This window comes from Aquarana catesbeiana, linkage group LG12, assembly GCF_042186555.1.
Source record: "Aquarana catesbeiana isolate 2022-GZ linkage group LG12, ASM4218655v1, whole genome shotgun sequence".
Classification (NCBI taxonomy): Eukaryota; Metazoa; Chordata; class Amphibia; order Anura; family Ranidae; genus Aquarana; species Aquarana catesbeiana.
In genome coordinates, this window is record NC_133335.1 from 165,303,078 (window position 1) to 165,314,473 (window position 11,396).

Here is an 11,396-nt window from a genome sequence, read left to right on the forward strand (position 1 = left end):
TCAGCACCTACGCAGTGTTTAATCCCATTTAAAGGAGACGACGTATAGCTACGACGGTTCGTGGGATCGTTCCGACCTGCCGTAGTATAATGACAGCTTGTCGGCAAGCAGTTAATGGGCACTGATTGACATCCCTGGTGGTCATGGGAAGGCATCCCTGGTGTTTTCTAGTGGGCATCCTTAGTGGGTCTGCACTGATAATGCCCTGAATTATCAGCGCAGAACAAAAGAGGATTGACTGCATTTCTAGCATAGTTGACAATTGCACTGAAAACTGACATGAAAATTGTACCCTGCTGTTTGCCCGCAGCAGGGCTAAATGTAAAAAAAAAAAACACCTGCCCAGTGCTCGGCAAGAGGGAATAAGGTCTCCTCAGTTCATAAGTCATGGCAACTTGTGTGTCATTTTGCAAAGAACATGGCTTTCCTGACAGCTGTCCACCTATGGGGGTCTTTGGACAATACTGTGGATTTCCAAAGCAGAAATCATCCAAAATATGGGCTGTTTGCCCAGAAAGTTTCAGCTGCAATCCCATCTTAACACTACCTCTGTACAGAGGCTTTTGGAAGTTCTTTATTGCTCCCTCTGTCATGTAACAGCTCTCCATTTATACCCTAATAACAGCTTTGAAAACTCATATTGGAAATTCGACTTTAGAAGGTAGTTGGATAATCAGTCTTTACAGCTGAGTTTTCACAGCTGCTGCCTAGGAATTGCTGGAGAGCAAAAATATGAGAGACGCCTGCTGTGCTGCCTAGTTACTCCCTGACCTGGAACAAACATACAGTTAGTGAATGTGCACAGAGCACACCTGACCTGTACTAAGTTTTCAAGCGCTGACAATCCTGGAGCTTGCACTTTCAAACACAAATAAGAGGAAACTGACTCTATAATCCAGGGTTTCAGGTGGCTAGTTTACTGCCGTGCTGTAAATACAAACCATATAATATTATGTCCTACAACGGTCTAAATTATACAAAGATGGACTTCCTCGCTAAGCACACAGTACTGTCTAGATCCCTGGAGCCCAACACGCATCGTGATTTCACCAAGGAAAAGTTTCTGATGTGCCAGTCACATCACCAATTCTGTGTGGATGATTCTAAAATGATCACAGCAGCTTCAGATGCATCAGTCTCATCCCTGCAGCTATAAGCAGACTTCTCCAGTGCACAGGTATGAGGCTTGCACATTCGGAGCAGCTGTTGTCTTTTTGTAATACATTCTGCTGATGTGTTCTTTGCATCAGAAGCTTGTTCATGAGCAAATGGCTTATCCATACTCCCAGAGATGGAGACAAAAAGAGAACCGTAACCATAGGGTAATGTTTACTTTTAACATTTAAAGTCAGGGCAATTTACACCACTTGCATTACAGTAATATGCAATTATTTTAAAGTGGTAACCCGGCGTTATGTGCATTTGTGGTACAATTTATTTTCAATGGCAACCCAACACGGCTCCAAAATGCACATATGTTAAAACACACCTCAGTTTGATGTGCGTTGCGGTGTGCTGCAGAAAAAATGCAGCAGGATTTTCAGGCATTGATGTGCTTCATTAGACCATTAGTTTTGAACAGGCCACCTAATGCAACTCAACACAATTCCCATTCGCACCAATCTTTATTTTGGAATACAAACTCAATATACGAGGTTTCCATGACACTGATCTCACAAATCATGCTGAGCTTTCTACTAAGAAAGCCTGTTCTAGCCCATCTATAATTTTCCACATACGTCAAATCCATAGTTTAAAAGAAAAAAAAAAGTCCTCTGCAAGCTCCAAGCCAGGCTAGTCAGTGCTTTCACACTGCTGAAGACTTTTCATGCCATCGTGTGACAATGTTGATGCCTGGCAATTGCACTGTACTGCATGGCCCTCAGCTCCACATGGTAGAAAGAAGAGGAAAAGGGTTGCATGGTCCCCATACCTGGAAGTGCTTTACTTTGCTCCAAGCTTTGAATATATGCAATATATATCACTTGTAAAACAACCCATTCAGTTTCAAATAGAAATGCAAGGCAAAACATGTGTATACATACAATGCATCTGGAAAGTATTCACAGTGCTTCACTTTTTCCACATTTTGTTGTGTTACAGCCTTATTCAAAAATGGATTAAATTCATTATTTTCCTAAAAAGTTCTACAAACAATACCCCATAATAGTAACGTGAAAAGTTTGTTTGAAATCTTTGCAAATTTATTAAAAATAAACGAAAAAATCACATGTACATAAGTATTCACAGCCTTTTGCCATGACACTCAAACTTGAGCTCAGGTGCATCCTGTTTCCACTGATCATCCTTGAGATGTTTTGACAACTTGATTGGAGTCCAATTCATTTGATTGGACATGATTTGGAAAGGCACACACCTGTTTATATAAGGTCCCACAGTTAACAGTGATGTCAGAGCACAAACCAAGCCATGAAGTCCAAGGAATTGTCTGTAGACCTCTGAGACAGGATTGTTTTGAGGCGCAGATCTGGGGAAGGGTACAGAAACATTTCTGCAGCATTGAGGGTTCCAATGAGCACAGGGCCTCCATCACCTGTAAATGGAAGAAGTTTGGAACCACCAGGACTCTTCCTTGAGTGGGCGCCTGGCCAAACTGAGTGATCTGGGGAGAAGGGCCTTAGTCGGGGAGGAGACCAAGAACTTGATGGTCACACTGACAGAGCTTCAGCGTTTCTCTGTGGAGAGAGAAGAACTTTCCAGAAGAACAACCATCTCGGCAGCACTCCACCAATCAGGCCAGTATGATAGAGTGGCCAGAATGAAGCTACTCCTCAGTAAAAGGCACATGACAGCCGTCTGGAGTTTGCCAAAAGACACCTGAAGGACTCTCGAACCACTAGAAACAAAATTCTCTGGTTTGATGAAACAGATTGAACTCTTTGGCCTGAATGGCAAGCGTCATATTTGGAGGAAACCAGGCACCGCTCATCACCTGACCAATACCATCCCTACAGTGAAGCATGGCGGTGGCAGCAGCATGCTGTAGGGATGGTTTTTCAAAGGCAGGAACTAACTAGGAGACTAGTCAGGATTGTGGGAAAGATGAATGCAGCAATGTACAGAGACATCCTTGATGAAAACTTGCTCCAGAGTGCTCTGGACCTCAGACTTGGGAGAAGGTTAATCTTTCAACAGGACAACAACCCTAAGCACACAGCAAAGATAACAAAAGAGTGGCTATGTGACAACTCTGGGAATGTCCTTGAGTGGCCCAGACTTTAACATCTCTGGAGAGATCTGAAAATGGCCGTGCACCAATGCTCCCGATTCAGCCTGATGGAGCTTGAGAGAAAGAGCTTGAGCTTCAACAAAATATTGCACAAAGGCTGTGAATACTTATGTACATGTGGGGGGGGTTCCTTTTATAAATTTGTTAAGATTTCAAACAAACTTCTTTAACCTTGTCATTATGGGGTATTTTTGTAGAATTTTGTGGAAAATAATGAATTTAATGCATTTTGGAATAGGGCTGTAACATACCAACATGTGGAATAAGTGAAGCACTGTGAACACTTTACAGATGCACTGTATATAAATCACATAACCGCTGTATAAGCTTGTAGAGCTAGGGGTGGAGATTGCAGGTGGACAGGCATGTCAGCAGGAGGCCAAGAGAGAGAAGTACACTGGTATTTTTTATTTTTTCCCAGTGAAGACCTGTGTGCAGGGGGTGTCAGCACAAGTCTTGGCCATTGAAGGACAGGCAGGCTATGCTCCTAGCACAGGCAGAAAACGGACTATGCTGGGAAGGATGCTCTTCTATGATCACTTTTAAATAGGGGACTGGCAGAATCACCAGGTAGTCTACACAAACGAAGCGAAACAAGGAGAACTGGATACTTTTCTACACAAATACATGGTAGAACATACACATCAGAAATATGAAATGTTGGGGTAACATTCAGTTTAAGTGAACCTCATGCTTTGCTCTACATGATAAAAGCAGTTTCACTTTATCGCAAACTAATAATGATATCGCTTATTCTGTGAAATATCCCATTTTATAAGCATTTTCTTATGTTACATAGTAGTTTATATCTTTTCAATGAGCACAAAAAGTACCTGTTGATCTTGCCAGGAATCTTTTTGGCTGATAAATCCCTGTGTTGTTTTTTTTTATTCGTTACTTTGTTCCAACTATCCCTGAGAATCCCTCCCTTCTGTTATGGAGAAGACATGTTTGCAGTTCTGTCTTAGGGTAACAACACTTCTCCTTCATAGATTAGAGTACTATGAGTGAACATTGTTGCTGTAGGACAGGAAGTGTTACTTGCAGGATCACCAAGGGTAAAGGTGTTAAAGGATGAAAATTTTGAAAAAAGAGAAATGTGGCCACCACATTGAAGGACTTCTTAATTGCAAAGCTTTTATCCTTGAGTTTAGATACGTTTTAAGATTCCAAAAGATATGCGAGTCACCCAATCTGGTGCCACTGTAGGAAACGTTTCTTTGGCTGGTTTACACCACAATTTCAGCATTCTGGAGTCCTTTTTTGCATGCGCTTTTTGACTCTTGAAAAATCGTAGGGCGGTGGTTTCTTATGTGCATTCCATGTGTCCACATGCGTTATGACATGTTCCAGATGGAAAAAATGCAGCAGGTGGGCTCTTCTTTCTCCTTTCTTTACTTCCTCCAACTTTCAGGTTTAATCTGTTCCCTTTTTTTTTTTTTCGTTCTTTCTTTTACGTTCTATAGGCTTTATGCATTAAATTAAGTTATCAAGCTGCCGGGTATTGTCCTGATTAGGATGGTTATTTTTTTGTGTTTTGGGGGTTTTTTTTATGTTTTATCCTAAATAGGGAGACTCTTCCATGCATGTCTTCGTTCAGATATGCCAGATTCTATAACTGGTCATTTGTTTTTGCAGGCATGCTATGACTTTCATGATGCCTCGAAAGGCTACTTTTGGACTCTCCCTTACACTCTTAGTTACCTGGGTCATTATGTTTGCAACCTGTGTAATGTTACTGTTTATGTTCTCACTTTTTACTATTATTTGTCTGTTTTTTTTTTTTTTTTTACCTCATGTTTGTTTTTTACAAGCTGTAACCATACCACGGCTGTCCTTGTATGTTGGATTGTCTATTAATAAACCTTTTGTAAAAGAAAAAAAATGCAGCAGGTTTTACTTTTTTGTACTAGGGTCATTGGAATATGTGGCAGTTGCTGTAAATGCATTTTAAAAATGCACTGGAAAGTATCTGGGGTGAACAAGCCCTCCTCTGTTTAGCTGTTGCAGGGACAAATCTGTGATTTGATTGAATGCGTTAGAAATCTTGTCCGAATTGTACTTCTTCTCCCCTTTGCCACTTCCCTTACAGAAGCAGCAAATTTTGTGGCACGCACTGACCTTTTTTTCTCTGTACCTCAGGTCGGCATGAAAAAACGCCCTTCTAAAATGTATGAACAATGAATAAAACTTGAAATGATTTGTTTCTTAAGACTTACACTTGTTTGGTTATTCTAATTCCAGGCTTGCTTGTTCTTTTACAATAATTTGATATATATATATTTTTTTTTTTTTTTTCTCTGCAGATGTGTACGCCAAGTAACACACCAGCCACTCCGCCCAACTTCCCTGATGCTTTAGCCATGTTTTCAAAGCTACGTACCTCTGAGAGCTTACAGAACAGCAGCAGTCCAGCCACCTCAAATGCCTGCTCCCCTCCAGGCAACTTCAGCCCACACTGGGCCTCCTCTCCACCAAATCAACAGCCTGTTTGGCTTCCCCCAGCCTCTCCCACCACACTTCTCCACCACCACCATCATCATGCACAGCCTGCATGGCCCCCTACCTCCCAGCCTTCAGGGGGCCCACAGAAAGCCATGAGGGCCATGGATGCACAAAGATAAGACTGGTTATGAGTGCACTGGAGCTGGAGAAGAGGCAGTGATGAGTGCCTCTTTTTCCTTTTTTGAGTTTTTGAACTGTTTTTTTTCCTCCTGTTTTATTTTATAAATAAAAGGTTCTGGTTTTTGTTTTCTCCAAAGGTGAGAAAGTGGAAGGGGAAATGAAAAAAGTGAGCTCCCTTTTCCATCTCCTTTTAATATATAAATATACTGTATAAAGAAAAGAATATATATGAGGTGCTGGATGAGGCATCTTGGAAAACATTGAAGAATTGTGGCCTGAGTAGACCACTTTAACAGATGGGGGAAAAAAAAGGTTTAAGCAGTTGTCCCTCTTATCCGCTCTGTTTGTATTAGAACAGTTTATACGTTGAACCAGTCCTTGGAGCCACATTGTGTTCACCTGCGCTGGACGTTAAGTGAAGAAAGTGACACTGCTTGAGTTGGATCATCTAAACAGAGAAGGAATGGCCATCTTTCAAACACTGGCTTGAGAGGAGAGAGCCTGGCTCTGACAAATGTAGTGGAAAGAAAAAAAAAAAAAGGCAATCATGGACAGACCAGCAGGGGTGATCTGACATCCACAGAACCAAAAGCTGTGTCTGGCATCCAGGCAATACAAGCTTCATCTAACTGAAATAGCCACCCTCTTCCACGGTCTTCTTACAGATCTAGTGCAGGAGGAATGGATCACTACAATGGCTTCCAGTTTCCTTTTTGTAGTTGGAGTTCTAAACAGGGATTTTAAAGTTAACTGTTACCCAAGCGCTTGTGATTTCTTTAAGAGGACACATAATGCAGTAAATGAAGCCATGTCAGCATGTAAAAGGTCACTCCGATTGCGAGCATTGACCTTTATGCCACCTAAAGATGGCACCTGATGGATTTTTGAGAGTTTTCTATTTTCCACATTTGCTCCCAGTTGGGAATAAGAGTTATGTTCTTTGCCCTGAGCAATAAAAATAAACCATGTGATATAACTGGCTTTTTTTTTTTGGTGTATATTTCAAATGTCTGATTACAGCCTCTGTAACATCTTGGTACAATGCAGTAGGCACAGGGTTAACTATTTTTAGCTGCAGGAACATAACCAGAAGTCTAGCCCCAACATTTTTTGTATAAAAGCATTTATAGGGGAAAGTCATGTCAAAATAGTGTTTTAGCATTGTTCTAGTTTAAAAATGCCTTTTCTGTTTTCACTGCCTTCTATTCAGTTAGAGGCATGTACCTGGTTCTAAAGCACCGTGTATCATGAATAATGGCTGTGCTTTTTCCTTTTTTAAATAAAAAAAAAAAAAAAAAAAGTTTCACTTTTTCCTAATCGTTCATTAAGGGACCCATTGTAGAAGTTAATCAAAAACCCTTTTCTGTTTTGTTGGGTCAATTGGCACGGTTCTGCTAGCCTTGTTGCCTTCCCTTCTAATTTATTGATTTGAGTATTCCCAGGTTCTAGGAATATCCAGCCTGTATCCTGTACTGTATGATTAACATAAAAGGAATCTTGACTTGCCTGTAAATTCTGTAACTTTTTGTACAGGCCACATGTCCCTCTGCACCTGTTACTTTTGCATTGCTTGCTAAAAAACCGAGGTGTCAAAGTGGGGTAGGGTTATAGAGGTATGCCCGGAGGGGGGGGGGGGATTTCAAAAGCTTTGCCAGTATCCAAACTCCTGAAAGTTACCAGAAAGGCAGACCTGCATATGTGGAAGGAGTGCCAGACCAAAAAGTCCAAAATGTGTTAAGACAGCCAAGATGATTCGGGGGTCAAAGAAACTCCCCCATCAGCGCTACAATAAAACATAATATAATGTAAATATAATTGTAACTGACAACATCGTGAGCCTAACAATTGTAAAACATCATGGTGTTCTATAATGATCCATGATATTTTAGGATTGTTAGGCTCATGAATTTATCAGTCACAATGAAGCTTACATTTTATTAGGTTTTGTCACAGCCCTGATGAAGGAGGAGTTTCTTTGACCCCTGAAACACGCTGGATGTCTTAACACAAAATAAATTAATTTGGACACTTTTGTGTCTGGCGCTCCTTCCATGTGTGCACGTGGTGTTTTTTCCTGGTAACCCACTGGACGGCAGCTTTATCTGTTGTGAGCAGACTAACCTGAGCCAGTAGGCTCTTCAGTTTTTTTTTTGTTTTTTTTTTTTGTTTTTTTTTATATATATTTTTTTTGCCCTCTTACTACCTTGTTTAAACTCATACTGTTTCCCCAAAAATAAGACCTATCTTGATTTTCTAGGAGTGCTGCAATATAAACCCTACCCCAAAATTAAGCCCTTGTAAAATCAAGTAATCCAAGTTGTAAAATGATTATATAATGCCCAGTGTGTGTAACATTGTTGTAGAAAATACCTTATTTACAGTGCTGCTCATGTGATCCGCCGGAGCTCTCCTCTTGTCCTCCCTGCTGACGTCGGTGGGGATTTCAGCATCTCCCTCAGCAATGCTCACAGCGGGGAAGAAGAGCTCCGGTGGGTCACGTGAGTGCCCAGCGGCACTGTAAATAAGGTATATTCTACAATGTTACATAAAGACACACACTGGACATTACAGAGTGGATTAAATGATTTTACAAGGACTTTAACGAGGGTTTATTTTGGGGGTTACTTGGAACCCCCAAACACACACACACACACCCATATATATATATATATATATATATATATATATATATATATATATATATATATATATATATTCTCTATCTCTATCTCTCTATCTATATCTATATCTCTCTATATCTCTCTATCTCTCTATATATATCTCTATCTCTATCTCTCTATATATCTCTATCTCTCTATATATCTCTATCTCTCTATATATCTCTATCTCTACCTCTCTATATATCTCTATCTCTACCTCTCTATATATCTCTATCTCTCTATATATCTATCAATCTAATCTATCTATACACACCTACCTATATACACAAATATCGATTTACTCGCTGTAACGTCACCTTTTAGGTTTTACTCACCATTTTATTCTTTAGGGCCTTTTCTTTAAACAAATAAACCCACACATACACACTCAATTACCAAAAGTATTGGGATGCCTGCCTTCCTTTGCACACACATGAACTTTAATGACATGCCAGGTTCAATAATGAGTTGGCCCACCCTTTGCAGCTATAACAGCTTCAACTCTTCTGGGAAGGCTGTCCACAAGGTTTGTGAGGTCAAGCGATAATGTGGACAAGAAGGCCTGGCTCACAGTCTGTTTTATTTCATCCCAAAGGTGTTCTATGGGATTGAGGTCAGGACTCTGTGCAGGCCAGTCAAGTTCCTCCATCCCAAGCTTGCTCATCCATGTCTTTATAGACATTGCTTTGTGAACTGGTGCAGGAAGAGGGCCATCCCCAAACAGTTTCCACAGAGTTGGGAGCATGAAATTGTCCAATATGTTTTGTTATGCGGACGCCTTAAGAGTTCCCTTCACTGGAACTAAGAGGCTAAGCCAAACACCTGAAAAATCACCCCACCCCATAATCCCCCCTCCACTAAATGATTTGGACCATAAAGACATGGATAAGTGAGTTTAGGGTGGAGGAACTTAAAGTGGATGTAAACCGAATTTTTTTTTTTTTAAATCATACTGTAGAGCAGGGATATGCAATTACCGGACCTCCAGCTGTTGCAGAACTACAAGTCCCATGAGGCATAGCAAGACTCTGACAGCCACAAGCATGACACCCAGAGGCATGATGGGACTTGTAGTTCTGCAACAGCTGGAGGTCCGCTAATTACATATCCCTGCTGTAGAGTATAAGATTTCCTATCATTTGAGCCCAGTCTTGCCACACAGAGTTAATCCATCTCTGAGCAATCCTCTTTTATTGTTCAGTGAGAGAAATCTTGACAAACTGAGAAAAACTTTGTCAAATACTCCCCCTTGCTGTGAGTGACAGCCTAAGACACAGGCATGATTTTTTTATTCCCTCCCCCACACCTTTCTTCAGTGGCTCTGCAAGGATTGGCTGTTCCACACCTCACCATGATTTGGCATGCTGAAGTCATGTGGTTACTTTCCTGTCTTTTCACTGGATGTTAGAGATCATAGCAGAAGTTCAGTGTAAGAAATACACAGGAGAAAATGAATATTGACAAGGGGAGTGTAGATGTGGGCGGGGAGTCTACTGACATCACGACTCCACCCACCGAGCTCCAGACAACAGACCCGCCCACAGAATCTGCAGTTTTTCGGCTCTCATAACAGACAGAGGGGAGACATTTGACAGGTAAAGATACATGCAGTAGGCATGTATATCCTTATAGATAACCCCTATGGCAGTAGTTTAGAAAGGATGACATTGGGTTTACATCCAGTTTAACTAGCCTGCAGAGTCCTGACCTCAACCTGATAGAACATCTTTAGGATGAATTAGAGCGAAGACTGCTAGCCAGGCCTTCTTGTTCACATCATAGCCTGACCTCACAAAAGGAACTTTAATGGGTTGCCATTAAAGTTCATGTGCGTTTTTAAAGGCAGGTGCCCCAATACTTTTAGAGTGTGTGGGGTTTTTTTTATTTAAGAAAAGGCCCTAGAGAATGAAATGGTGGGTAAAACCTAAAAGATGTTACATCGAGTAAATGGATATTAAACATGTCACGCTTTAAAACTGCGTATGCCTGTGGTACTGCACCAAATTACAGTACTTAAATCTCTCCTAAGCGATGCTTTAAAAGTAGGGGTGCACCAAATAGAAATTTTGGTGCCGAAAATGAAGGATGCACTAGGCCCGAAACCGATATCGAAAATGACAGTTTTTAGAAAATACTTATATTTTCATATACAATTGTATATTCGACTTTTTAATTAATATCATTAATATGAATTATTGGCACCTTTAGTGCAAGAAAGGGTTAGAAACTGCATTTTTCTTAACATCTCTTGTGTCGTGTCGTGTCATGTCCCCAGTCTCTGCCCATCTCTTGTGTCGTGTCATGTCCCCAGTCTCTGACCATCTCTTGTGTCGTGTCATGTCCCCAGTCTCTTACTTAACCACTTCAGCCCCGGAGGATTTTGCAGCTCAATGACCAGAGGACTTTTTACAATTTGGCACTGCACCTGCTTTAACTGGTAATTGCACGGTCATGCAGTGTTGTACCCAAATGAAATTTGCATCATTTTTTTTCCCAGCAAATAGAGCTTTCTTTTGATGGTATTTGAATGCCTCTGCGATTTTTATTTTTTGCGATATAAACGCAAAAAGACCGAAAATTTTGAAAAAAAAAAATATTTTCTACTTTTTATTAATTTTTTTTTTTTAATAAAAAAAAAAAAAAGACATTTTAGTCATACATTTAGGCCAAAATGTATTCCGTCACATGTCTTTGGTAAAAAAAATGTCAAGCGTTTATTGGCTTGCGCAAAAGTTATAGCGTCTACAAACTAGGGTACACTTTCTGGAATTTACGCAGTTAGTTTGACTGCCTATCTCATTTCTTGAGCTGCTAAAATGGCAGGGCAGTACAATCCCCCCCCCCCCAAATGACCCCATTTT

The 11,396-nt window shown here is 40.7% G+C and overlaps 1 protein-coding gene across 2 annotated transcripts in view; it reads left to right on the top strand.

The window, feature by feature from the left end:
* The window catches only part of UBALD2 (UBA like domain containing 2), a 46,650-nt gene extending 39,799 nt beyond the window's left edge, over positions 1 to 6,851 (top strand). For both annotated transcript variants that reach the window (XM_073606166.1, XM_073606165.1), the window contains exon 3: positions 5,557 to 6,851. In XM_073606166.1, coding sequence (XP_073462267.1) covers positions 5,557 to 5,874 — 318 coding nt within the window. In that variant the 3' untranslated portion in view covers positions 5,875 to 6,851. The remainder of the gene's footprint in view (positions 1 to 5,556) is intronic.
* Positions 6,852 to 11,396: the final 4,545 nt, after the last annotated feature.